The sequence below is a fragment of the Aspergillus saccharolyticus genome (assembly GCF_003184585.1).
Source record: "Aspergillus saccharolyticus JOP 1030-1 unplaced genomic scaffold BP01scaffold_9, whole genome shotgun sequence".
NCBI classification, from domain to species: domain Eukaryota; kingdom Fungi; phylum Ascomycota; class Eurotiomycetes; order Eurotiales; family Aspergillaceae; genus Aspergillus; species Aspergillus saccharolyticus.
The window spans coordinates 432614-455171 of record NW_020290619.1 but is presented as its reverse complement, the minus strand read 5'-3'; the positions used below and the strand labels follow the sequence as shown (position 1 = coordinate 455171).

The window sequence follows — 22558 nt, the reverse complement described above, 5'->3', positions numbered from 1 at the left end:
GACAGCAAATCAAGGCATAATCCCACTTTTTTAGTTTTGTGATTTGGGAAGTGCATAGTGCAGCAATTTCTGGCTAGACGCCTACTCAAGCCACACTAGCAACATCCCGTGTAGCCCTCGGAAGACCTGCAGGCGACATTCTCTTAAGAAGAGGGAGCACCACGGCCACGGCCGAAGCCACCACGGAAGCTAGGGGCGAACTCGCCGGGGGCACCACCCTCCTTGTTCTCACCCTGCTCGCGGCGGCGGTAGCCACCCTCACGGGGAGCACGGGGACGGCGCTCGCGCTCCTCACCACCCATCATGCCACGGGGGGGAGCGTGGGAACGCTGCTGCTTGATGTGGGTAGCGGGGACAACCTCGGCGGGGAGGTGGAGCCACTCGCGGAGGTAGTCGAGACCCTAGAAACACCGTTAGATCCAGGCGATGGTTTTTTTTTTTTTTTTTTTTTTTTATTTTTTTTTTTTTTTTTTTTTTTTTTTTCACGGCGTGAATAAGAAGCATACCTCGGGGGTGAGGGTGTAGTAGTAGTACTGCCACGAGAAGCGGGTCTTGACGTAACCGCGGGAGTCAAGGGACTGGAGGGCCTTGATCACGTAGAGGTTCTTGGTGTCAATGTCGCCATGCTTGGGAAGGTTGAAGTCCTTCTTGGCCACGAGGACACCCTCTGTTGGAAGTCATCCGTCAGTAAACTGATGTCAATGCAACTAGTTTCCCTCTATACATCCACGCCAAAACTACTACGGTATAGACTGATAGCAGAGTAGCGCTATGCCGTCTGCCTATCAATACTATCCGGGAGAGTCTGCTGGCATCACGACGAGAGTGGTGAAGATGAGCACATACCGCGGAAGAGGTACTCGTGGATCTTCTTGCGGTCTTCCTTGGGGATAAGCCTTCAATGGGGTCAGTCATGATATCATTCTTGATGGTGCGACCTGAAAAGGGTCTATACTCACATTGTTGCGAGTTCCTGGCGCTCTTCGGGGAATCGCTCTAACAACGCGCGAAGAGGGTGGTTTAAGAGTAGTTGATGTTGAGTGGAGCGGGCTGCCGTCGAGTGGAAAAAGTGCGGTGATTCCAAATCGGGAAGCGTTGGCAGGGTTGGCGCCCTAATCAACTCCGCTAAGGCTGATAAGGTTTTAGTCAGGTGAGTACACTCACGGCACGTGGCTTCTGCCTGAGGCGGTAAATATTGGCTTAGGTAATTGGGTCATCGATTCGCTCTTATCGAGGGCGGGAAACTCTCCGCATTGCCCGTATTTGACCTCCGCCTCAGCAACCGCCTCTTCGACTCCACCTTCAGCAACCCACTAGTGCTGTGTTTCTGCTCATCTTCCGTATACGTCGCAAAGCTCATATCACTTTTCTTCTTACAGTCTGCTACTACAGACACTCCTCAATATGGCGTCGGAAAACATCAACGTGCTCCTTTCATCCTTCCCGGGCCTCTCACTCCCCTCCACAGTCACCTTCTCGCTTCCCTCATCCTCAAGTCTCGCCGACCTCACAGACAAGATCTCATCATACCTCCCTCCATCGATCCCACTTCACTCCTTGATCCTCACCACCACGAATAACAAACAACTCCTCCCATCCGCCGAACCGCTTATCTCATATCTTGCCAGCTCCAATGGCGAGGCCATCGCAACAACCTCTCTACTCCCTCTCCGCCTTAGCGTGCCCCTCTGCGGAGGTAAAGGTGGTTTTGGATCCCAGCTGCGTGCCGCCGGTGGGCGCATGTCGAGCAAGCGCAAGCGCAACCAAGGCGACGACAATGGCTCCAGCCGCAACCTCGACGGCCGGCGGCTGCGCACCGTCAACGAAGCCAAGGCACTGGCGGAGTACCTGGCGCTCAAGCCCGAGATGGACAAGAAGGAGAAAGAAGAGCGGCGACTGCGGTGGCTGGCCGTCGTGGAGGCCGCGGAGAAGCGGCAGGAGGAGTTGAAGAACGGCGGCGGGAAGCAGAAGATCGATGGTCAATGGATGGAAGATAAAGAGGAAATGAATGAGAAGGCGAGAGAGGCGGTCTTAATGGCGATGAAGGACGGCATGTGGACGGACAACTTACGTGATACGATTCTCGGCGGTTCGAGCACCAGTGCCAGTGCGAGTGAGGGCAGTGATCGTGATACCCCGTCTACCGAGGACGACAGTGATGAGGTCGGTGATGCGGAGGAGGAGATGGTCGATGCACCTGGTCCGTCAGCCTCGAATCGCAGTGCGCCCAGGCGATATATCGGGTTTGATGAGGACGATGAGTTTATGAGTGATTCGGAGGAGGAAGAGGATGAGACTGGGGAGCCTGCTGATGATGCGAAGGGCAAAGGAAAGGCGAAGGCTTGAAATGGTTGTATTGTGTGGGGTTCATGGTCTTTCATTGGCGCATGGGATGGGCTAGGATTACTGTCATTTTGTTTAGCATATATTATTCTTTGTTCGCATGATGCTTCTCAAATATTAACCTATTAATCGCGAATGTCATCTACACTGATCCAACGTAACTTGAACGAGTATTTGCTCTACTATGTTGTCATGACCAGCAGCTCTCCGGGTTCGCCACAGCCACTTTTTCCGGCCCGCCGAGCGGACCATCGAGACAAGACCATCCGCTGTCCATCCACAATTTTTGGCTGCAACGCTCTCTCGCTGCATTCCCTCACCTGTGCAAATCCAATATGCCGCCGTACCTTGGGCGCATACTCCCCAGAGCAACAAGGATACACCGACTTCCGTCGCATTTTCAGCCTCGCGCCGGACGACTCCCATTGCACCTTTTGACGCGGCCAGGTCCTACTCGCCGCACGCCAGAAAGTCGATGTATCAACCACCAGCTATTACGCAGTTACTCCACGACCGATTCACCTTCCACAACCGAACCACCCTCCACTGCTGGTTTGCCAGCTGTCACCTTCTCCTCTGATTCGGCCCCCGACTTTTCCTCGCCGATCTCGGCTGACGTGCTTCCCATTTGCTGTCCTGGATGTGGTGCCTATGCGCAGACTGTCGATCCTAACGAGCCCGGATATTACAGCAAAACCAGGAAGCAGACCCGGAAGCAGAAAAAGGTAGCGAAACAGCTTCTAGAGGATGAAGCTGCTGAATGGCAGAAAGCCGGAGAAAGGATTCAGCAATACCTCACCGAAGGGACTGCGGACTGGGGGAAGTCGCTTGGAAAGCGTGAGTGATGATTGACCCCGCCTTCTCTACGTCTTTGATTGCTAAACAATCCAAATTTATGTGTAGCCAAGGACCTTCTCCAGAAAGACATAGCCACTGCTAGCGAATACCTGGATAAGACGAAGACGCCCACACAGAAATGTGACCGATGCCACGACCTTCTGAACGAAAACAAAGCCGTACCGGCCATATCACCGACTATAGACTCCATCCGGGCCTACTTGGACGAGTCGCCGCACAAACATAATCATGTCTATCTTTTGGTTGATGCAGTGGACTTCCCCATGTCTCTCGTTGACAACATCCACAAAGCGCTGAACATCATGGATCCGCGCTCTCGGAATCGCCGCTCGGCAACCCACCAGTATCGGGGCTCGAAGAGGCTGCCGACCCTGCACATCATCATTACGAGGTCTGATCTCTTAGCTGCAAAAGAGGAACAGGTCGACTCGAAGATGGAGTACGTCCGACGCATGCTCCGTATTCGCCTCGGACTGGAGAAAGAAGAGGTCCGACTGGGCCAGGTGCACATGATCAGTGCCAAGCGAGGCTGGTGGACGAAGAAAGTCAAGGAGGAGATCCAGAAGCACGGGGGTGGAGTGTGGGTAGTTGGCAAGGCGAATGTCGGCAAGAGCAGTTTCATCGAGGCTTGTTTTCCCAAGGACTCGGAGAATCTGGAGAAGATCGCGAGCCTCTTGGAGCAACGGGAGGAAGAATCACAGGCAAAGAACCAGCAGCATCCAGACTTCCTCGCATCCGATGGCCTCTTGCCTCCCGCGCCCCGTGAAGAAATGTTCCCTGTGCTGCCCGTGGTTTCCTCCCTCGCTGGTACAACAGTCTCCCCGATTCGCATTCCCTTCGGCCGCGGCCGTGGCGAGATGATCGATCTTCCTGGCCTCGAACGCGGCAACCTCGCCGATTTCGTGCTTCCCGAGTACCAACGTAACCTTCTCATGACGAAACGCGTGGAACCCGAGGACACCCTGACCATTAAAGGACATCAGTCCCTCCTCTTATGTGGCGGCCTCATCCGCATCACCCCCGTAAACCCCGAGGATATTGTCCTGGCAGCCTGCTTCGTGCCCTTCGATACCCACGTAACCAGCACTCAGAAGGCCCTCGCAATACAGTCCGGCGACCGCGACTTTCCAAACAAGCCCATCCTCCGCCCGGAGACCTACGATACCTTCACCTCTGCCGGCCGCATTAACCTTCAATGGGATGTGACCAAGTCCCACCTCCCAACCCGCATTGCTAAAGCCGCGGCAGACAAGGGCGTCCCCATTCCCCGCCTCCCTTACCGGGTGATGGCCGCCGACGTGCTGATCGAGGGCTGCGGCTGGGTCGAGCTCACCGTGCAGACTCGCGCTGAACACCAGGCCCTTGAACTCGACGACTACGACGAGGATGCCGAAAGCGACCTGCTGGCCGAATTCGAGGACGATAGTGGTGGTGGTGGTGTGGACGCGGGTCGCTTCTCCCGGACGCCTCAGGTCGAGGTCTTTACCCCCCACGGCCGCCACATCGGCTCTCGGCCGCCCCTGGAAACCTGGAAGTTTATCGCCGATTACAGAAAGGCTAAAGCCCGGAGGATGAAAGAGCGGAAACGCCAGAGCATCAGCCGAAAGAAACGGGTGCAGGCCAGTCGTCGTGCTCAACAATCATCCTCTTAGCTTCCTGTCACCCTTTCCTCCGTTACATCGTCCTCGTCCTTGGGGGTGTGCTGGGGAGATGTTAATTGGTGTTTTTATGTAAATTAGCATGCGTTTCGCATAGCGATTGGTGTTGTTTTGGGATTAGTCGATTGTTGCACAAATGATAGAGTGAAATATAAAAAGTCTCTCCTCGATGTTATATTTGCTATACACGGTCAGAACTTTGAACACAGGAGCAACGGTACGTTCCCTGTACAAAGCCTAGTTCTAACGTGATTGTTGGTATGAAGGTAAAAATCATGGTCGCCAACAGTTGCCAATTAGCTAGTCTGATAGTAGCTGGTTTTCGAATATTGTCTAGAATTCTCAACCTATCATTCATCAATTAGGATAGTTGTAAACATATAAATATTGTAGGCGATAGTTCACGCTTGTCATTCACACATGTTAATGGTTGTTGATGGTTGTGCATAGTATTGCTAACAGTCATCAGTAGTCATTGACTAAATTTTCTTTTAATCAAGAAGTGGGTTTAAACGTCTGAAAATATAGAAGCTTATATATAACTGTTTTGAGCTGTGTACAACCTTTGGAATCAGGCGATAACTAACACCTCATATCATCTACTGATTGGTGAACTACTACTCCTACTACTCCACCCCTGTTTCCACTATATATTGTCTTGATCGTTGGCTGGCTCTTGTCTGACGGCAGTGATATAGAAAATACGTAGCGGGTTTGTACTCGTGCTTTGGGTAGCAATGCCGGAGCTAAGTCGTTGTATACCGCTTTCACACCCGAGATTGCACATCAGTATGTCTTCTTGAAGGTCTACAGAACCACGGATAGATCTCAGAACAGCAACTAGGAACCATCTAAACGTAAAATCATCAACTGTATAAGCTCTTGTCTTTACATGCAATATCTTGCTCCTGCTTTAAGATCATTTCAAAGGAAAACTAGAACCCATCGTCCACACCGGCGGTCTGCTCCGTGTCATTCCGCAACTGATATCAGGCATCTTACTCGATGTTGGCAAAGTGGAAGGTGGGCTGGCCGGGAACGGCATTCTCTGCAAAGAGACCCTCCTTCTTCTCGCCGGTGCCGACGACCTCACCGGTCTTGCCGCCCTCGTCGACGGCGACGATCTCGAGGGCCTTGCAGCCGGTGACGCGGGTGATGGCGCCGACCATTTCCTGGAGGACGGCGAGCTCGTCGAAGGGCAGCTTGCGGTCGAAGACGGTCTCGGGGGCTTCCTTGTTGACGGTCAGGCGGCGCTTGAGGGTCTGCACGAAAGGCATGGCCTTCTTCATCTCGCCCAGCTTGCCGACCTTGGCGTTGAGCTCCTTGTCATTGAAGGAGAGGCCGTCAAAGGCCTCGCGCACCAGGTCGATGTACTTCTCCTGCCACTGTGGGTACTTCTTGGCCGCGTAGATGGAAAGCTTCTTGGGCTTGCGCGGGTCGAAGGTCACCTGCTTGCCCTTGGAGAGCTTCTTGACGAAGGCCGCCTCGGCGGAGGTGATGTTGGAGGAGGTGGCGCGGGTGTAGGCCAGAGCGGCGGAGAGCTCGGGTGACACCTCTGGCACGGTGGGGAATTGGGCTCTGTGGATGGTCTCGGGCTGGAGTCGTGGGGTGTTAGGTATTTGAGTCAAGGTGAGGTGGGAATTCAGGGGCTGGGATGGTTCTTTTTGTCAAGAACGTACCTTCTTCAGAATCTCCAACCAGACGTATTCGGCCCAGTGAGGAGCAATGATGGCAATCATCAGGGCTTGCAGCTCGATGTATCGAAGAACCATATCGCGGTGTAGACCGACACCGGAGGTGGTGGTCGCCTCACGGTAGTAGTCACGGGCGCTGACAAAGTCGTACAAGCCGGACTTCAGAGCGAGCTTGAAGTTGGTGCTGGAAGAAGTTAGTGAACAGCGCACAAGTCTTCAGCGGTTTTGGTTGGCTTACTCCTGGTAGTGCTTCTTGGTCTCACGAGCAAGGCTGTTGAGCTCGTTGTCAAAGAGCTTGTCCCAGAAGGCATCGGCGGGGCCGGTACGCAGGTTCTCGTCCTTGAGAGTTTCCTCCATCCAGTCCTTCAAGGTGTGGAGACGGAGAATGTTACTGTTGGCAACGGTCTCCTCGAAGTTGGCATCTTCGATACCATCACCAGCATCGGCGAAAGCGATACGGGTAGCATCGGCACCGAACTTCTCAACGGCATCCTTCAAGGTGAGGAAGTTACCCGTACTCTTACTCATCTTCTCACCGTTAAGGAGCAAGTGACCGTTGGCACGGACACCCTTAGGCCAGTACTCGGGAGGGAAAAGAGCGACGTGGATGTACAGGAAGAAGGTCAAGTGGTTCGGGATAAGATCCTTGCCAGAGACACGAACATCCAAGGGGTACCAGTACTCGAATTCTCTGCGCAGCTGCAGCAGGGCGTCCTTGCTGATACCACTCTTGGAAATGAGGTCGTCGCTGAGCTCACGGCGGCAGAAGACGTAATCCCAGACCTCGTCGATCATCTGCTCCGCCTTGATATTGAGGGAGCCAAGAGTCTTACCATAGCGGTCACCGTGCAAGAGGTGCGCGATGGTGTAGTAGGCCATGTAGACCGTGGAGTCACTCAAACTCTCCACAAGGAACTGAGGGTCCCAGGGCAGCTTAGAGCCCAAGCCGTACGTTCTGGCGCAAGCCCAGCGGTTGAGCCAAGAGAGGTTCTTCTCGAAACCGTTCTTAGTCTCGTTGGAGTAGGTGTTAAGGGTGTTGACAACGTGGTCGAGAGTATCCTGCTGCCATTTGGCGTCGTTCTCACCGTAGTTGAGGAACCATTGGCCGAGGTAAGCAACAACACAGTCGTCTCCACTGCGACTGACAACCTTGCCCATAGGGTCGGCGAAGGGGAAAGCATCTCCGCTGTCATAGAGGGCCTTGCGGATCTTGTCCTTCACAGCGCTGACGGGTTGGCCCTTGAATTCACCCACGAGCATGGTGCCCTTGTAGAAGGCCTCACCATAGGCGAGTTCCTTGGCCTGTGCCAGCTGAGTAACATCCTTAGGAGAGTTGATCTTCAGCTGCTTGACCAGAGTAGGGGCGGTGAGGTTTCCGTAGGTGGGGGTATCGATAAGAGGGAAGATCTCGAGCTCGGCCCACTCCTTCTTGATGCCGTAGTACTCGGGCTTCTTGGCAAGGTCAAGCAAAGTGGCGTAGTCGTCCGGGCTGTCAGATGGGACAGATGTGACGACACCAGTACCCTTGGTGGCAGAGACACCCTCCATGGGCAGAATGCGCACACCCTCGGTGTGGAAAGAAAGGGGCGCGTTGACGAGGGTTCCGACGAAGGCCGATCCGGGGGCCTCGACGACAAGAGGCAGTTGATCCTGAGACTTGGGGAAGTTTTCGCTGGTGAAGAAAGTGCCCTGGAAGGCCATGTTCCAGGCGGCTCTCTTGGTAGCAACGTAGTACTCCTTCTCCTTCACCTTGTAGAGACCATAGGTGATCTTAGGGCCGAGGAAGCAGCAGGTCTGACCATACATGGTCTCGGGGCGAAGAGTAGCAGGGACGAAGTAGACGCTCGCATCCTCTTCAATCTTGCCCTTGACCAATTCACCGATCTCAGGAGCCCACTCCTTAACTTTCAGCTTCATGGCGGTGTATTCTTGGGGTCCAATACCCTCACCCTCAGTTCGGTCGTGGTCCATGCAGGGCTGTCCATCCTTGGGGGAGTAGATGGTGTAGCGGCTACCATACTGGATCTTTCCGAGCTCGTGGAGGCGGTTCATCTGCCAGCGGACAAAGGCGTCATAGTAGGGGTTGGCGTCGGTGGTGACGAACTGTCTACGCCAATCAATTCCGGCACCAATGCTGTCGAGATCGCGAATAGCGAGAGGGGGGAAGTGCTGAAGCCAGTAAGCAGCATCGGCGAACTTATAGATTTCATCAAGAGGAATGCCGATAGCCAACATGATCTGGAACTGGTACTTCATCTTGACAGTCTTGGCGGCGGCTTTGCTCTTCTTGCCGGAGAACTTCTCGGCCTGCTCGGCCTTGACCTCCTGGGTCGGGGCAGCGACGGCGGCCTGCTCCTGCTCACTCTCCTCATTGTAGCCCTCAAAGTTCTGGCCGAACTTTTGGACCTCATCGCGGAGCTTGTCGGCGCAAGCCTTGATGGGCATACCGGTACAGTGGAAACCCAGAGGGAACAGGGCACGTTTGCCCTCCATACGGGCCACACCCGTCATGAACTCGACCTTACTGGCAGTGAAACTGTGACCAGCGTGCAGGGTACCGTTCATGTAAGGGTAGGCCATAGTTCCGAAGAACTTGGGGTGCTTCTCGCGGAGCTCCGCGGCGGAGATACTGCCAAAAGGCACCTCAGCGGCGGAGGGCGCATCGACCTCGAACACCTTGTTCTTCTTCCATTGCTCCTGGTATTTCTTCTCGATAGCAATAAGGGTATCTCTCTTCTCGGTCTGTGAGTACGGAATTGAGGTTAGCACGGCTTGAATGACAAAGAGGGGCAGTTGCGGTGGGAAGAGGGGCAGGTGAGTCGGACGTTTTCCAGCTTCAAGGTGTTTTTGGTGCTGTTGCCCTGATCGAGCGCAGCTGCAGATGCAGCGGCGGCTGCCATTGCTCCAGATGAATGATCTTCTTTTCGTAAAACTGAAAATGAAGAAGCCCTGGGGCAAGGATGAAAAAGCGGAGTCTTATAGATCGTCTTGAATCACCGCGGGGTTCGAAAAGAATTCCTCCGTATGTGGGAAAAGGCGGTCCGTGAGTCACCGCCTGCCGCTTTGTACTGACTGGGCTATAGAGCAACTTATCGACAGTACGCATTCACACTGAAGCCTTGAGATTGCCTTCTATCGCTCATATATGGAGTAATCTCATGATCAGAGTTACTCTTATACGTTACAAGTTGACGCAATGGAGTGCAGATGTGACTCACAAGCATCAGATCTTTGTGGTCCAATCATACTATGGTGTTTGTCCAGCCCAGATAAAGTGGTTAAGCCGGAGAAATGCTTGATGGAGAAAGGCAGATTACATGTAGTCACCACCATGATTCTACCCAGGTCAAAGCTAGCCTGACCGACTGGCAGCCTCTATCCATGTAAAAGTTCCTACTCTAACGGTCTCCTCAAGCACATGCACTGATGGTTCTGGCGCCCGGCAGTATCGCACGAGATCACGTGATTGATATCGGTTGCATTTCCTTCCGCCCAAAAATCATAATGCGGAAGCTTCCAACCAGCAGCAAAGTGCCCTGAACTCTCGCAAACAGTCTACAACCAAGCGCTGCCGGGACTGCGCTGAACATAGCCTCTTGTCTCTTTTCCGAATACGAGTTAGGGAGCTTGCCAGCCACTTCCGTCACAATGGTCAATGTTTTCAAGCGGATGCGGAAGCTGAAATCTGTAAGTCAACCATCCACCGTCCCCCTTGTCCCTACAAAGTCGGAAGACTGACTTAGAGTTCTTCTCTTCACAGAGGGTAGGTTTTCCTCCTTGTACAGACCTATTCGATATCTCTCTTGGCCTTGGCTACGAGACTGAACCCCAAACAACTATCATCAATTGTCATCAACATGCCGCCCGACACGGCCGGGGAGCAATCCGTCAACCCCATCAGAACCCATAGAAGGCTAACGCTTGCAAAACCCGTCCTGATAGATTCTCAATGTCCGCGTTGGAACCGGAGCCGCCGTCTTCCCCGCGCCCTCCTCTGCGACACCGGAATTCCCCGCCATCACCCGCCTCCACCTGACCTATGCCCGCAAGATCTATGGCGGCCACCAAGGCGCGCGGCATTTCTGGCGCAACTGCCTCCCGCGGCTCAAGTACCACAACCCGGGCATCCCGATGACGGTCCGCCAGACGACAGACCAAGAGGGGCCCGCCGCCCTGAGCGTTTACTTCGCCCAACAGGCCAGCAAGACCGCCTCCATGATCGCCGCCGCCGACCTCAAGGACACCCATGCCCCGGCCCCGGCCGACAACGAGCAGGTCGCCGTCCTGGACGTCAAGGGCCTCGCCTATCCCGAGATCTGGAGCAAGCTCAAGAATTTGACGAACGCCACGGAGATCGCCGCGACGGAGGCCGAGAAGACCGAGCTGCGCAAGCTGGAGCAGATGAAGGTCAAAGCCGAGCATGATCGGGTCCGGATAGCTACCATGCGGCAGAAGAAGAAGGACCAAGAGCGCATGTTGCAAGAGGCTAGAGGTGAGATTGAGAAGTTGAAGCAGCTCTAAAGAAACAAGTCCCTGGTCTCTATCATCATCTAGCCTATTTGGGATGTTGCGCGTCTCCTCTTCTTGTTTCATCTCCTTCCCTTCGTCTCGTTCGGCACCCCTCTCTCGTCTGGTTGTGTGTTTGTCCCTGCATAGATTGTCACATCCGCTGCTCGAAAACGGGGTTTACAGTTTGGGGTTTGTGGGGTTTTACGACTTGGTTATGGTCACTTGTAGCATACTAGCATTTTACCTGTTTCATATTTCCTATACTCTTGTTCGATTATGTGGTTTGTTTCGAGAATACTACAAACTCCTCGGTGGGAAACTGCACCTTTGGGTTCCATTTGTACGCATTTTTCTTCTGCATTATCTAGTATGTTACCGATTATTCATATATTGATAGAGGGTCAAATTTTGTATAGCCTGTCCACAATGTAGGATCTGGGCACAGTTGGCCATGGCCATAAATCATGTCAACTGAATAAGAACCAGTCGAACTTATCTAATCCCGGCCATGTGATGCATTCATCACATGTTCAACAGAAACCATAACATGGAAATATACAGCGGTCAGAAAAATATGGACTCACACCCCAATAACACAAACTCCACGCCACACGCAAGGCCTATAAGTCACCATAAGTGAGGAGACAAGAAGCGAGTCCCAGTTAAGAATGCAAAAAAAAAAAAAAAAAAAAAAAAAAAAATAAGGGATCGATAGCCGTGACCAGCCTTCTACAGCACAACGATGATGTCCTTTGAAGAATATCTCCGGAAGCATGAGAAGTAAGAAGTGCAGGGAATGTTCTGCATCATGCGTGATCCGGAGTATAGCTGATTTCGCCCAGCATCGCCTGGCCAGCTGCTACTGTCGGGGTCGGCGTCTGATTATGAGCGGCAGCGCCGGGCTGGTTCAGAGTCGTCGGGACTGCTCTCGCTGCTGCTGCGGCTTGCAGCCTCTGGTCCAGGGCCTTGAGAGCCAGAGCGCGTCGTCGCTCAGCCTCCTCCCGCTTGGCCATGGCTCTTCCCCCTCGCTGGTTCGACAGAAGGCTGGGAAGACCGGCTTCACCACGGGCGAGAACCTGCTGATTGCCGGAGGCGATATCCTCTTCGGAGAAGGGCGTGCAGATCTTCAGCGCGACCATAACTGCATAGACCTGGTCGGAGATAAACGCGATGGGCGGCTGGAGGAGGTCGGGGAACAGGCAGGCGAAGGCGAAGGTCTCGCTGGCGTCGCCCTTAATGCCTAAGCCGTCGGTTGAAGTACCGGTCAGGTCGGGCTGGCGCTTGCAGAAGCGCAGGTAAGTCCAACTCGTCACGAGTCCGAGCCAGGAGAGGAGTGCGGCGACCCGGGTGCCGACCACAAGACCGCTAATCGTGTTCAGGAGGAGGAAGAGGGCGGGGAAGTGCTTGACCCGCATCTTCACCAAGCCCTTGAAGATGGTGACGGTGTGTTCGGGGACAAGCTGCTTGAAGGCGACAAGGAAGGACGCTTGGATCGAGATGCCACCGCAAATCTGGGTGACGCTTGAAGCCAGCATGTCAGCAGGGAACGCGCACGAAGTTGTGCATTCGCGGGGAGTAAACGGAGCGTACCCGCTGCCGGTGCTACTGCTGCTCAGCGCAGTGCCTAGGAGATAGATGGGCACGGTGACCACATTGGGGATCACCGCGATCGTGAGAATGAATTTGGCAAACTCGCGGGAGCCCCATGCGCGCTCCAGGTACTTGCCGCCGTAGAAAAGGGTGGCGGCGTTCAAAAGAACGGTAAATATGTTCTGCTCCACAAATGTCGCAGTAACCAGAGTCCACGGATAGTAAATGATATAGGAAGGCACTAGGGTGAGGTAGGGTACGATGGGGGTGAAGGTCGGTGTGCCCCCCGTGGTGTCAATTTGGCGCCATCGGGCGATGTTGTACAGCAAGGAGAGGGTTAAGAGACTAATAAGGCAGATTCGGGTCGCCGGTGGGATGTTCACTCGCAGAGCCATGGTGAATGATGGAGTGAAAAAAGCTCTTGCGGCTGTTAAACCGCAGGCTAATAGATTGAGCCCAGCTTGGGGTGGGGGGGGGGAGAGTTGTGAGGAGCTGGAGGGAGAAAAGTGGATGAAGGACCAAACGAAGTGCTTGGAGAAGGTCCCGAAGAACACCAGGCGGGAGTCCCGAAACGAGTCCTTTTTAGGATAAGCTGCCAGGATACATGATCGACCCTATCTGATTGGCCACCTGGCATGACCCTTAGAATGGGAGTTTCGTCCTTATATGCGGTGCTTGGACCTTTTCCAACTATCCAACCTTATCATATGGTGGAGTAGGGACTGGGTAGACACTCTGGGTAAATATTAGTACGCCATAGATACTACTAGTAGGCATAGAGAAACGCGAACCTGTGGATGTGGAAGACAAGTAAATACCAAGGTGTGCCAGAATCCCTCGCGTGACCTAAGAGAATCATGGTGGGATACGCATCGTGGTGACAACCAGCTCTGCCCTGGGTCTATGAGGAGTAGCAGAAATCGGATCATAATGTGACATGTGCTCTGTCCTTCCCCTTTAGCATCGTTTTATAGGCTGATGGGGTCCATTGCAGGGCGGTGGGGGCACAACTTCGTCCTTCGAAGACTAGACCCAGCTACCAGTTCGTCTACTGGGCATGTTATCCATGCAAAGACTAGACTTGACAAGAGACAGGAGGTGACACAAAGCACATTTATATTTGATTTTTTGGCAGTGGGGAGGCTTCTTCTAAGTAGTTCAAAATGCATGCATGCATACACCGAAGGATGATGTTCTGTGTATGTACAGCGAACGGATCGACAGCCAGCCCAGCAAGAGGATGGACCGGATCAAGATCCAGATCGACTAACAATTTCCTGCGGGATACGCTCGAATCGCCCGCGGTTGAGCCTGAGCAATAAGGCTGACACTGGGGATGGCTGGAGATGGATTGGGATGGATGGCGTTGGACGGCTATGGACGGCGATGAAAAGGAGGGGTTTTCCTCTCTCCAGTACAGAATCTTAGTGTCTCAAAAGGCTCTTAAACCATGTGTGCAAGAAGTGATGCTCCATGGAAACCTATGCAGTCGACCTGATCAGAATAAGGTAACCAACCAGAAAATACCGACAGAGACTCGGGCCCCCGTTTGCACTAGTCCCAGACAGGACCAGTGGCCAGGCCGATCCACTGGCCGTCAATTTGATCAATTTGATGATGAACTGCACGCTAAACCGTGTGGCCCAGAAACGCCACAACGAGTCAAGGCTCTTCCCTCCCCCAATCCATCCCCCGAACTTGTCCCAGCTGAAGTCCGCATCAACAACTGAAGTCTGAGTGACTAACTAACTAACTGGAAAGTGCATCTACTGTCTAGGTAGTGTCTCCAGACTAAGAGCCCAGGATCGTCTGAGTGTCCGGCCTACACTTCCCAAACTCTACCCACATAACTTACCGTACCTGGTCTTAGTCTTATTGCTGCTGCTGCTGCTGCTACGGCTGTTGCTGCTGCTGCTGCCCCGAAAATAAGGGTACTGACTTCCACATCCGTCCCCGTCTGGCCATCAAGTCAATTCAAATCAAAAAACTCCCTTAGAGATTGTCCACTGCTAATTCACCCACCAATTCCACCCTTCCCCCAAGTATTTTCTTCCCATCATCTCGATTTCTATTTCTACTTTCTACAGTTCTTTCTCCACTGACCCTCTCTGTCCCTCTCTCTCTCTTAACTAAACGACTCTTGTGATTCTTCTGTCTTTTGCCTCCCCCTCCTTCTCCCCCTCCTCCCCTCCGCGCCTCTACTCTCCCTCCTCCTGCCAAACACTTGGTTGCTGCTTCTCCGGTCGTTGCATTTCGCTAGCGGGTCTGCCATCGTCAAGCCACACGTTGGTGTCGATTTCCTCCCGTCCCGATATTATTCGTTCTTCACCTTTCCCTTTCAACTTACCTCCAATTCTTGCTTCTGTCAGAGAAATCCCTCTCTTTCACTCAAACCAAATTTCCGAAGGGAGCTTGTAGAATGTTCCCCGGTAACCTGCACTCTTCGTGATCCTCTCGTTCCTTTTTTTCATTTGACATTTGAGGCCTGCGTCCAGGTCCTGCATCTTTAACCTTCCCCCCCTTCGCATACTGTTCTGCTCCCTTGTCACAGCCTTGGCTGCGTCTTTACCCGTCTCATTCTCCCCTCTTCTCCAGAAAAGCTACCCAGCTTCAAGAATTCTTAGCACGAAGAATTTGCTCCACAGTGCTTATTCAGTCGACATCCCCGGAGCTTTCACACCTTTTGTTTCCAAGCTTCATCCTATTCCTACAACCTCGCGCCATTGCTCGTCTGTCTCGTGGGAGAAGCCTTTCATTCCTGGCATGCTAGCGGGCCCTTCATATTACTAGCTGTCATACATGTAACAATGGCACACCCTGATCTTACATCACATCATGTCAATTACCTAATATGGAGGTATGTATCAACTTCCTTGTGAAGCCAATCTCGTTACCTGGCTCTACCCTTGTTCCCGTTTCACCTCTGCACTCCCCTGTCCTTCGCCCCGTTGCATTCGATGCTGACTTGATGATAGATATCTCCAAGAATCAGGTAAAATCATGCTGGCCTTGTGATTTAATGAATGTCCAATCTGTCCTTATCTTGTTGACTTTTGTTTATAGGACATGGCGAGGCCGCAATCCAACTGCAACGCGCGTGGAATCATGACCCGCAGAGTTTGCCATTCGCCCCATACATCAAAACCCATGCTCTTGTCTCCTTAGTACAAAAGGGTCTACAGTATTACGAACTGGAACATTCGATTGATCGGGTATGAACGCTATCCCCCTACCGTTGTTGGAAGTACCCATCCTTCTTGTTATCTGATTTTTTGGCCTACTCTCACGTGAGATGTGAAAATGAAGTGTCGCCTGAAGTCTAATTCGCTACATAGGAAGGAAATGCTACATCATTCACGCCATCAAGTTATTTCTTCGGGCCAGCTCCATTGGAGCAGGAGACGTCAAAAGTGCAACATGGCCCCGGGGAGGTAGCGGTTGGCACAGACCAGGCGCCTGTCTCGCCCGCGAGCAAAGTTGTTGCGCGCGAAGGCGGCGACAGCGTGACCAACGGTCATTTGACGGCCGAGGCTGCCGCCGCCGCCCAGCCCACCCCTACTAACGTCAAGAAAACCCGCAAAAGCGACCGCTCAGAAGCTAATGGAGACGAGGGGCCGATGGAAGTAGATTCCAATGGCGTCACACATCCAGAGGTCAAAGCTGCAGCGGCCGTCGAAAATTTGCCATTCACAGCCGAAGTCACCGTGGATGGAGATGGCGATGTGAGCATGGTGGGCATTCGACCGGAATTGCAGGACCAGGAACCACCCGCACCACCACCACCGCCGCCGCCGCCAACCTTTACCCTGACAACCGGTCACAGCGTTGGCGTCCAGATCACCCCCGCCAAGGCGGCCGACCTGGGACCCGACACCGCCTTGCTGGAGGTGGCTGGTGCTGATCACGTGACGAGAACCCTGTGGCGTCCCAACGATCCCACCGTGGTTGTTGCCGCGGGTGATTCATTCTGTACCCTATGGCGATTATCGTCGACCGCGCCGCCCGTTCAGGAGAAGCTTATCGAGAACAATGGCGACCGTACCTGTGTCTCAGCAGTCTCGTGGGAACCTAATGGGCACAAGCTCGCTGTAGCGACCTATAATGATATGAGAGGCTCGATCACGATGTATGATGTTTTCGGCAACGCCGTGGATCTGCTCCCAGAGGTACCACGGATGATTACTGGCTTACATTGGGCCGACAGTGGTTCGAAATTGATTGTGGTTGCTTCCGACAGTCGAATATCCGAACTCGCTCTGTGGGACGACTCCCTACGTCCGGACGAGTTCCCCTCCCCGCAGGTCATAGATGGAACTGTACTGGATCTGTGCTGGCTAGGAAGCAGCCAAGTCTATGCTTGCGGTCCTGGGACTGTCTATCAGTGTGATGTGGACTCGAGCGTGCATATCTCGAAGACTTTTGCCTCGAGCAACCCTGAGAGGGTGTGGTCTTTCATCCGCTGTGCTAGCGTTGGCTCTTCACCCGTGGCTGTTGCCGCATCCTCCGCCAGTGCCGCGCTTTGGGTACCGACCCACGATTTGCACCTAGAGAATGCCCATGAAGGCGAAATCACTGCAATTGAAATCAAGCCCAACAGAGAACAATCATCAGATGCTCAAAATCTTTTCGTGGCCTCATCTTCAACGGACGATACGGTGAAAGTCTGGCAGATCAATCTGGAGTCGAAACATTTCGACTGCATTCATCAGCTCTCCCTTGGCCCATCATCGCCCGCTTTGGCTGCTAGTTTTTCACCCGATAGCTACGCCCTTGCTGCTGCTAGCAAGGACAACTTGTTCATTTGGAATGCGCAACGGGGCGGAACCCCGATGGCCGCTTGGAAAGCTCCAGCTAGTGAAGAGCGGAAAAGGAACCATGAACCAAGTGGGCTTGTGAATGGGCACAATGGAACCACGGAGCCGGCCCCGGATCGTTCTCTGGCGTGGGATACAGACGGGAAAAGACTTGCTTTTGGATTTGGTAACCAGGTATGTCCCATTGAAGCCTCAGTAGCCTAGCATACTGACTCTGATTTAAAAAGTTGGCCATTGTCAACTTACAGCGCTGAATGATCAAACGTCGTCGAATGAGAGTCAACGCCACCATATTTCAGGATATTACGACATCATTTTTCAAGAAGAACACGGTCGATGAACTTTCGACACATACAGTGTCCATCTACTTGAACGGTGTTGAAGGCATACTGGGCTCAGGAACTAGCTGCAGCACCATGCATTTTCGCCTCAGACGAGCCTCCGTCTTTGCGCTCCTTGGTCCTCGGCAGGCCCCGATGTACCAGGTGGAAGCGCAGTCCCGGGAAAGCACCTATCACGTCTACAGATTACATCCTCACAGCTATACTACATAATGATAGTTTTTGATTCGCTAAACACGTGGATTAGATAAACGGCGCAGGTTGGATTTCAGGCAGCAAAAGCGGCGGTTGGCGATTTTGCGGGATGATAACGGTGGCTCTTGTGGCTTCATTTCTTTTCCTCGCTTTGTACCATTTGTTTTTTGGTCGAATGATCCGGCGCAAGTGCGCGCCGCCTGGTTTCAGCTTTGTGGGGCAACAACTCCCTCAGAACCTCTGGCATCTCTGCTCTGGGTAGCATCGCAGGAGCTTAGTTTCCCAATTTATTGTCCATTTCCTCTAGAGCAGTGAGCCCTAATCCCATCAATTCACCCTTCTTTAGGAACGGTCCTTCTGCCTTTTGCATTTGTTCTTTTCGTCTTTGTTCCCTTCTCAGGTGGCGACCTCTCTGTCGGTTCTGGAAACCCTCCTCGACGTCCTTCCAGCCCCTCATCCATGCTGCGATACCCTCAAAAAGCACATCACCGTCGGTACTATATTGTTCTTCCTTGGAACACCTTGTCCAGCGCCGTTGACTCTTTCGTTGATATTTCATGGTGGGTCTCTCCGCCACGGCTAACATGTGGTGCTTATGCCAGTCATCCAACCAAATCTCCAGCCCGTTGATCGTTCCTTGCATGGCCTCTCGTTCCGCTGAATCTTCGAGAATATCATTACGGCTAGCGTCGGGATTAGTATGATAACGACGGCAGTGCAACAGATGAACCCAGACCGGGGCCACTCACAGCTCATGTATCTCCTCATCTAGCTCTGACAATCTCCGGTTCAGCGCCTGGCGCTCTTGAATGAGCAAGCTGTGGATCTCAAGCGACTCTTTACGGCGTTCACTGAATTCTGCCTTCATCGTTGTAATTTCGCCGAGTAGACTCTTGAGCTGGGAATGCGATATTTCCTGGACAGAAGCGACGGGATCTGCTGTGGACGGTAATGGTATGCCCCGAGAATTTATATGTGGGCTTCGTGGAGAGCTTTCCGGGCTGGGTGGTCGGGATGAGGCACGCGGACGACAACGCGCGATTTCCTGTGACAAGGCCGGACGTGGATCGAGCAGGTCTTCTATCTTTTCGACGTATTGGTGTAGTGTGGTAGAGTCTGTTAGAGGTCTCAAGTTGCTTTCGGACACAAGGCGTGCCAGTCGAATGAGACGTGCTGGCAAAGAGCTGGCATCATTTATCTCATCATCGAGGATTTGGGAAGCGTAGGCGGGGTCCTCTATGAGAGCTTTATCCCAGGTCTGGTCTGCCACCGAGGACGGCGGCGAGGGTTGTGAGTAAGGTGTGGAATGTTCCATGGAGCGTTAAGATAGGTCTGGCTTTAATCCTGTTCTAATGCGAACTCTTCTTCCCTCTGGCTGATGTCTCTAGAAATGTGAGACCTATGAGCATGGGATCTGAGGGTAGTGCAAGGGGGGCCGATAACGAACGTGTGCTGCACGCCCGTGCGCAGGCTGCAGGGCAGCTGAGTAGTTGCGACAGGAAAACAAAACCAGAGAGAGGTACGGTACCTAACGGATGCGTTTCCAGATCCAAGCGCAGTGATACCCAAAACCAGGCTTCAATGGGTGACTGTCAAGCAACAACTCACGTTCTACGTTGGAAATGATACGAGGTGCCGTCCACAAGAAAAACCACAGCAACCGGTGAACCGGTGAGAAGCTTGAATAGTTGCACAGGGTGATGGGGAAGATTGATAGGCAGACAACAGAGCGTATAGATATCCTGGGCTAACAACAGAAGGTTGATTTCGATCGTTTGCTAGCATTGGTGGGCACTGGGCCCTTGTTTTGGTCAATTGCAGGAGAATGGAAAGAATGGGGATTGTTGACAATTCAGAGCTGTCAATAACTTAAGGTAGCTTTGTTTATTACTTGCTAACTAAGTTAAGGAACTTACTGCTGATTTAGTTTTTAACTTAGTAACGCTTATCAGGCTGGTGACGCTAGTCCCGGTTGGGTGATGTGGCCTGCCAGCCAGTCAATCGAGGCAGAAATTCCACCAGTCCGGATGGTATCACTCAATTCAGCTGGAACTACGGAGTACTAAATACTGTACGCAGTACTCCGTAGAAACTACAAGCCTTTTTTGTTACTGTGATCCTCCGCATCTCCTTCCCAGTGGTCCCATTTCTTCATTCCTTACTTCTTCTTTTCCATTGTGCGCATTTGTCTGTCTCTCCAATTGGAATTTCCCGGCCATTGCATGCCCGCGTTGCTCCGCCTTCCAGCAAACATCTCCTCCATCTCCGGGTTACTTCCGGGGCTGGTCTCTTTCCGATTATCCTTCCCGCTCGCAAACTTCCCCTCACCCTTCGCCCTGCTCCCTCCCTGCCCGCACAGCACAACTCAATAATAGAGATGGTGCCGCCTGTAAGTGCTTATCCAGTTTCTGTTGGCTGCTTTACATATTCATTGCGTTCGACGAGAATTTTCGAACCAGATTGGTGCGAAAGTGGCTGTATGCTGATACTTTCTTCGACACTCCCTTAGATCACGATTGTGCCGTCTCTCGAGACTGCAGGCGAGGTTATTGACTCCGTCCGAGACTCCAAGTTCGCTCCTAACCTCCTACCCTTGGTAACCTCCATCTCCGCCGACCTTTTGACACCCACCCTAGCATATTTGAAGATCGCAGAGAAGTGAGTCATTTGCCGCCCCGCGACCATCGCCGCTGAGCATGCGCGCTGACCGACCGGCCTAGATCGAAATTATCGTTTCTCTATGAGAGTGCTGCTACCACAGAGACTATCGGGAGATACAGTTTCGTTGGAGCCGGTATGCAATACCTCGCTAGCCAGCCTACCCCGGGTCGGAGAACAAGAGCCCGTGACTGATCTCTTCTTTTTTTTTTTTCGCTCCTCGATATGCAGATCCCCGCAAAGTTCTCAAGACTGGCGCCGGTCATGGCTCCGAGTGTGATCCGTTGCCTATCCTAGAGGAGGAGTTGTCGGGTTTTCGCGTTGCCACAGTACCCGGTTTGACTCTTCCTCCTCTGACCGGAGGTGCTATCGGCTATGTCGGTTATGACTGTGTGCGGTATTTCGAACCTAAGACGGCCCGCCCCATGAAGGATGTGCTGGGTATTCCTGAATCGCTGTTCATGCTGTTCGACACTATCGTCGCCTTCGATCACTTCTTCCAAGTGGTCAAGGTTATTACATACATTCCGATTCCCACCAGCAAGACGGAGCTTGAGGCGGAATATCGCAAGGGCCAGGAGGCCCTCCAGCGCATCGTTGCGACCCTACTACGCCCTGACTACCCACTCCCCCCCCAGGGTCCCATTTTACAAAACCAGGAATACACGTCGAACATCGGACGCGAGGGCTACGAGCGTCATGTTACCCGCCTCAAGGAGCACATCTCCAAGGGTGACATCTTCCAGACGGTACCCTCGCAGCGGTTGTCCCGCCCGACCTCCCTCCACCCCTTCAACCTCTTCCGACACCTGCGCACGGTCAACCCATCACCATACCTCTTCTACATCGACTGTGAAGACTTCCAGCTGGTAGGTGCCAGTCCGGAATTGCTGGTTAAGGAGGAGAAGGGCCGCATCATCACACACCCCATCGCCGGTACCGTGAAGCGCGGCCGGACGCCCGAGGAAGATGAGGCACTGGCCACCGAGTTGCGTAGCAGTCTGAAGGATCGCGCGGAGCACGTGATGCTGGTGGATCTGGCCCGCAACGACGTGAATCGAGTATGCGACCCGACGACGACACAGGTGGATCGGTTGATGGTGGTGGAGCGGTTCTCGCACGTGCAGCATCTGGTGTCGCAGGTGTCAGGGGTCCTGCGGCCGGAGAAGACGCGGTTTGATGCGTTCCGGTCGATCTTCCCCGCAGGAACGGTATCTGGGGCGCCCAAGGTGCGAGCAATGCAGCTGATCGCCGAGTTGGAGGGGGAGAAGCGTGGTGTGTATGCGGGCGCGGTGGGCTACTTCGGCTATAACATCGCCACTGCAGAGGGCACGGCGGAAGTCCCGGGCGCGATGGACACGTGCATTGCGCTGCGGACAATGATGGTCAAGGACGGAGTGGCCTATTTGCAGGCGGGAGGAGGCATTGTGTTCGACTCGGACCCGTACGATGAATACGTGGAGACGCTGAACAAGCTGGGGGCGAACATCGCTTGCATTAAGGGTGCGGAGGCCAAATATCTCAGCATGGAGGCGGAGCCAAAATCCTAGAATTGCGCTGCTTCTTTATCCTCTCATGGTTTCTAGTCCTAGTCTCTGCCATGTTCTTGTATCTCCTCCCTTGCGCTTCATCAGATTACTAGAGGACCTCAGATTTTGAGACGAACCGTGAATAGTCGATAGTTGGTAGCCATGTATTGTCCATACTCCCAGTTCAGAACCGGTGATATCTATTAGTAGTGGCTCCGCGGTGATAGAAGAAGTCATAGCCGACAACGCTGCCTGCAAGTCTCGTGTTTGTTCGCAGAAATCTCTGATGTTCTTTCTAGGTACAAGATGTGATTGAGACATTCATTGAAAGTGGATAAGGTTGAGGGACAGTTTGGGATGAAGCCGAAG

At 53.2% G+C, this 22558-nt stretch overlaps 9 protein-coding genes across 9 annotated transcripts; 5 read left to right on the top strand and 4 right to left on the bottom strand.

Moving 5' to 3' along the window:
* Positions 1 to 143: 143 nt before the first annotated feature.
* On the bottom strand, positions 144 to 1360 carry BP01DRAFT_381279 (40S ribosomal eS10 domain-containing protein; the record flags this gene model as incomplete). Its single annotated transcript, XM_025577294.1, has 5 exons — positions 144 to 401; positions 507 to 667; positions 847 to 896; positions 960 to 1131; positions 1246 to 1360. The coding sequence occupies 5 exons, from the start codon at positions 1358 to 1360 to the stop codon at positions 144 to 146; spliced, it is 756 nt and encodes a 251-aa protein (XP_025432832.1).
* Positions 1272 to 2485, top strand: BP01DRAFT_355257 (telomere maintenance SDE2 family protein). Its single transcript, XM_025574644.1, has one exon. It carries the CDS (start codon positions 1405 to 1407, stop codon positions 2344 to 2346), a length of 942 nt encoding a protein of 313 aa, XP_025432831.1. The 5' UTR covers positions 1272 to 1404; the 3' UTR covers positions 2347 to 2485.
* Positions 2486 to 2628: 143 nt separating this feature from the next.
* Positions 2629 to 4998, top strand: BP01DRAFT_337306 (uncharacterized protein). Its single transcript, XM_025573280.1, has 2 exons — positions 2629 to 3180; positions 3247 to 4998. The coding sequence occupies exons 1-2, from the start codon at positions 2679 to 2681 to the stop codon at positions 4851 to 4853; spliced, it is 2109 nt and encodes a 702-aa protein (XP_025432830.1). The 5' UTR covers positions 2629 to 2678; the 3' UTR covers positions 4854 to 4998.
* A 669-nt stretch (positions 4999 to 5667) lies between these two features.
* BP01DRAFT_355255 (leucine--tRNA ligase CDC60) lies at positions 5668 to 9655 on the bottom strand. Its single transcript, XM_025574643.1, has 4 exons — positions 9379 to 9655; positions 6792 to 9295; positions 6539 to 6737; positions 5668 to 6454 (listed from the first exon to the last, which is right to left on the bottom strand). Exons 1-4 carry the CDS (start codon positions 9451 to 9453, stop codon positions 5858 to 5860), a joined length of 3375 nt encoding a protein of 1124 aa, XP_025432829.1. The 5' UTR covers positions 9454 to 9655; the 3' UTR covers positions 5668 to 5857.
* A 424-nt stretch (positions 9656 to 10079) lies between these two features.
* BP01DRAFT_355254 (mitochondrial 54S ribosomal protein mL61) lies at positions 10080 to 11420 on the top strand. The gene is made up of 2 exons (XM_025574642.1): positions 10080 to 10245; positions 10495 to 11420. Exons 1-2 carry the CDS (start codon positions 10202 to 10204, stop codon positions 11072 to 11074), a joined length of 624 nt encoding a protein of 207 aa, XP_025432828.1. The 5' UTR covers positions 10080 to 10201; the 3' UTR covers positions 11075 to 11420.
* Positions 11421 to 11766: 346 nt separating this feature from the next.
* Positions 11767 to 13139, bottom strand: BP01DRAFT_355252 (rhomboid family protein). Its single transcript, XM_025574641.1, has 2 exons — positions 12653 to 13139; positions 11767 to 12583 (listed from the first exon to the last, which is right to left on the bottom strand). Exons 1-2 carry the CDS (start codon positions 13045 to 13047, stop codon positions 11869 to 11871), a joined length of 1110 nt encoding a protein of 369 aa, XP_025432827.1. The 5' UTR covers positions 13048 to 13139; the 3' UTR covers positions 11767 to 11868.
* A 2320-nt stretch (positions 13140 to 15459) lies between these two features.
* BP01DRAFT_411907 (WD40 repeat domain-containing protein) lies at positions 15460 to 18091 on the top strand (the record flags this gene model as incomplete). Its single annotated transcript, XM_025578936.1, has 5 exons — positions 15460 to 15509; positions 15628 to 15644; positions 15716 to 15864; positions 15988 to 17640; positions 17694 to 18091. The coding sequence occupies 5 exons, from the start codon at positions 15460 to 15462 to the stop codon at positions 17718 to 17720; spliced, it is 1896 nt and encodes a 631-aa protein (XP_025432826.1). The 3' UTR covers positions 17721 to 18091.
* On the bottom strand, positions 17974 to 19468 carry BP01DRAFT_238527 (uncharacterized protein). Its single transcript, XM_025571253.1, has 3 exons — positions 19450 to 19468; positions 18752 to 19386; positions 17974 to 18685 (listed from the first exon to the last, which is right to left on the bottom strand). The coding sequence occupies exons 2-3, from the start codon at positions 19315 to 19317 to the stop codon at positions 18277 to 18279; spliced, it is 975 nt and encodes a 324-aa protein (XP_025432825.1). The 5' UTR covers positions 19318 to 19386; positions 19450 to 19468; the 3' UTR covers positions 17974 to 18276.
* Positions 19469 to 20100: 632 nt separating this feature from the next.
* Positions 20101 to 22374, top strand: trpE (anthranilate synthase TRP2). Its single transcript, XM_025574640.1, has 4 exons — positions 20101 to 20391; positions 20512 to 20660; positions 20723 to 20796; positions 20892 to 22374. Exons 1-4 carry the CDS (start codon positions 20380 to 20382, stop codon positions 22208 to 22210), a joined length of 1554 nt encoding a protein of 517 aa, XP_025432824.1. The 5' UTR covers positions 20101 to 20379; the 3' UTR covers positions 22211 to 22374.
* The last annotated feature ends 184 nt before the right edge of the window (positions 22375 to 22558 follow it).

Excerpts from the sequence above, each read along its gene's own strand:
- BP01DRAFT_355257 (XM_025574644.1), top strand. The coding sequence starts at position 1,405 with ATGGCGTCGGAAAACATCAACGTGCTCCTTTCATCCTTCCCGGGCCTC.
- BP01DRAFT_337306 (XM_025573280.1), top strand. The coding sequence starts at position 2,679 with ATGCCGCCGTACCTTGGGCGCATACTCCCCAGAGCAACAAGGATACAC. Across the intron at positions 3,181-3,246 it reads GGGGAAGTCGCTTGGAAAGC|CCAAGGACCTTCTCCAGAAA; the intron begins GTGAGTGATGAT and ends ATTTATGTGTAG.
- BP01DRAFT_355254 (XM_025574642.1), top strand. The coding sequence starts at position 10,202 with ATGGTCAATGTTTTCAAGCGGATGCGGAAGCTGAAATCTGTAAG. Across the intron at positions 10,246-10,494 it reads CGGAAGCTGAAATCTGTAAG|GATTCTCAATGTCCGCGTTG; the intron begins TCAACCATCCAC and ends CCCGTCCTGATA.
- trpE (XM_025574640.1), top strand. Across the intron at positions 20,661-20,722 it reads TATTTGAAGATCGCAGAGAA|ATCGAAATTATCGTTTCTCT; the intron begins GTGAGTCATTTG and ends CGACCGGCCTAG. Across the intron at positions 20,797-20,891 it reads ATACAGTTTCGTTGGAGCCG|ATCCCCGCAAAGTTCTCAAG; the intron begins GTATGCAATACC and ends CTCGATATGCAG.
- BP01DRAFT_355255 (XM_025574643.1), bottom strand. The coding sequence starts at position 9,453 with ATGGCAGCCGCCGCTGCATCTGCAGCTGCGCTCGATCAGGGCAACAGC. Across the intron at positions 9,296-9,378 it reads ACACCTTGAAGCTGGAAAAC|ACCGAGAAGAGAGATACCCT; the intron begins GTCCGACTCACC and ends CCGTACTCACAG. Across the intron at positions 6,455-6,538 it reads GGTTGGAGATTCTGAAGAAG|CCCGAGACCATCCACAGAGC; the intron begins GTACGTTCTTGA and ends CCACGACTCCAG.
- BP01DRAFT_355252 (XM_025574641.1), bottom strand. The coding sequence starts at position 13,047 with ATGGCTCTGCGAGTGAACATCCCACCGGCGACCCGAATCTGCCTTATT. Across the intron at positions 12,584-12,652 it reads AGCAGTAGCACCGGCAGCGG|CGTCACCCAGATTTGCGGTG; the intron begins GTACGCTCCGTT and ends GCTGGCTTCAAG.
- BP01DRAFT_238527 (XM_025571253.1), bottom strand. The coding sequence starts at position 19,317 with ATGGAACATTCCACACCTTACTCACAACCCTCGCCGCCGTCCTCGGTG. Across the intron at positions 18,686-18,751 it reads GATGAGGAGATACATGAGCT|CCGTAATGATATTCTCGAAG; the intron begins GTGAGTGGCCCC and ends TCCCGACGCTAG.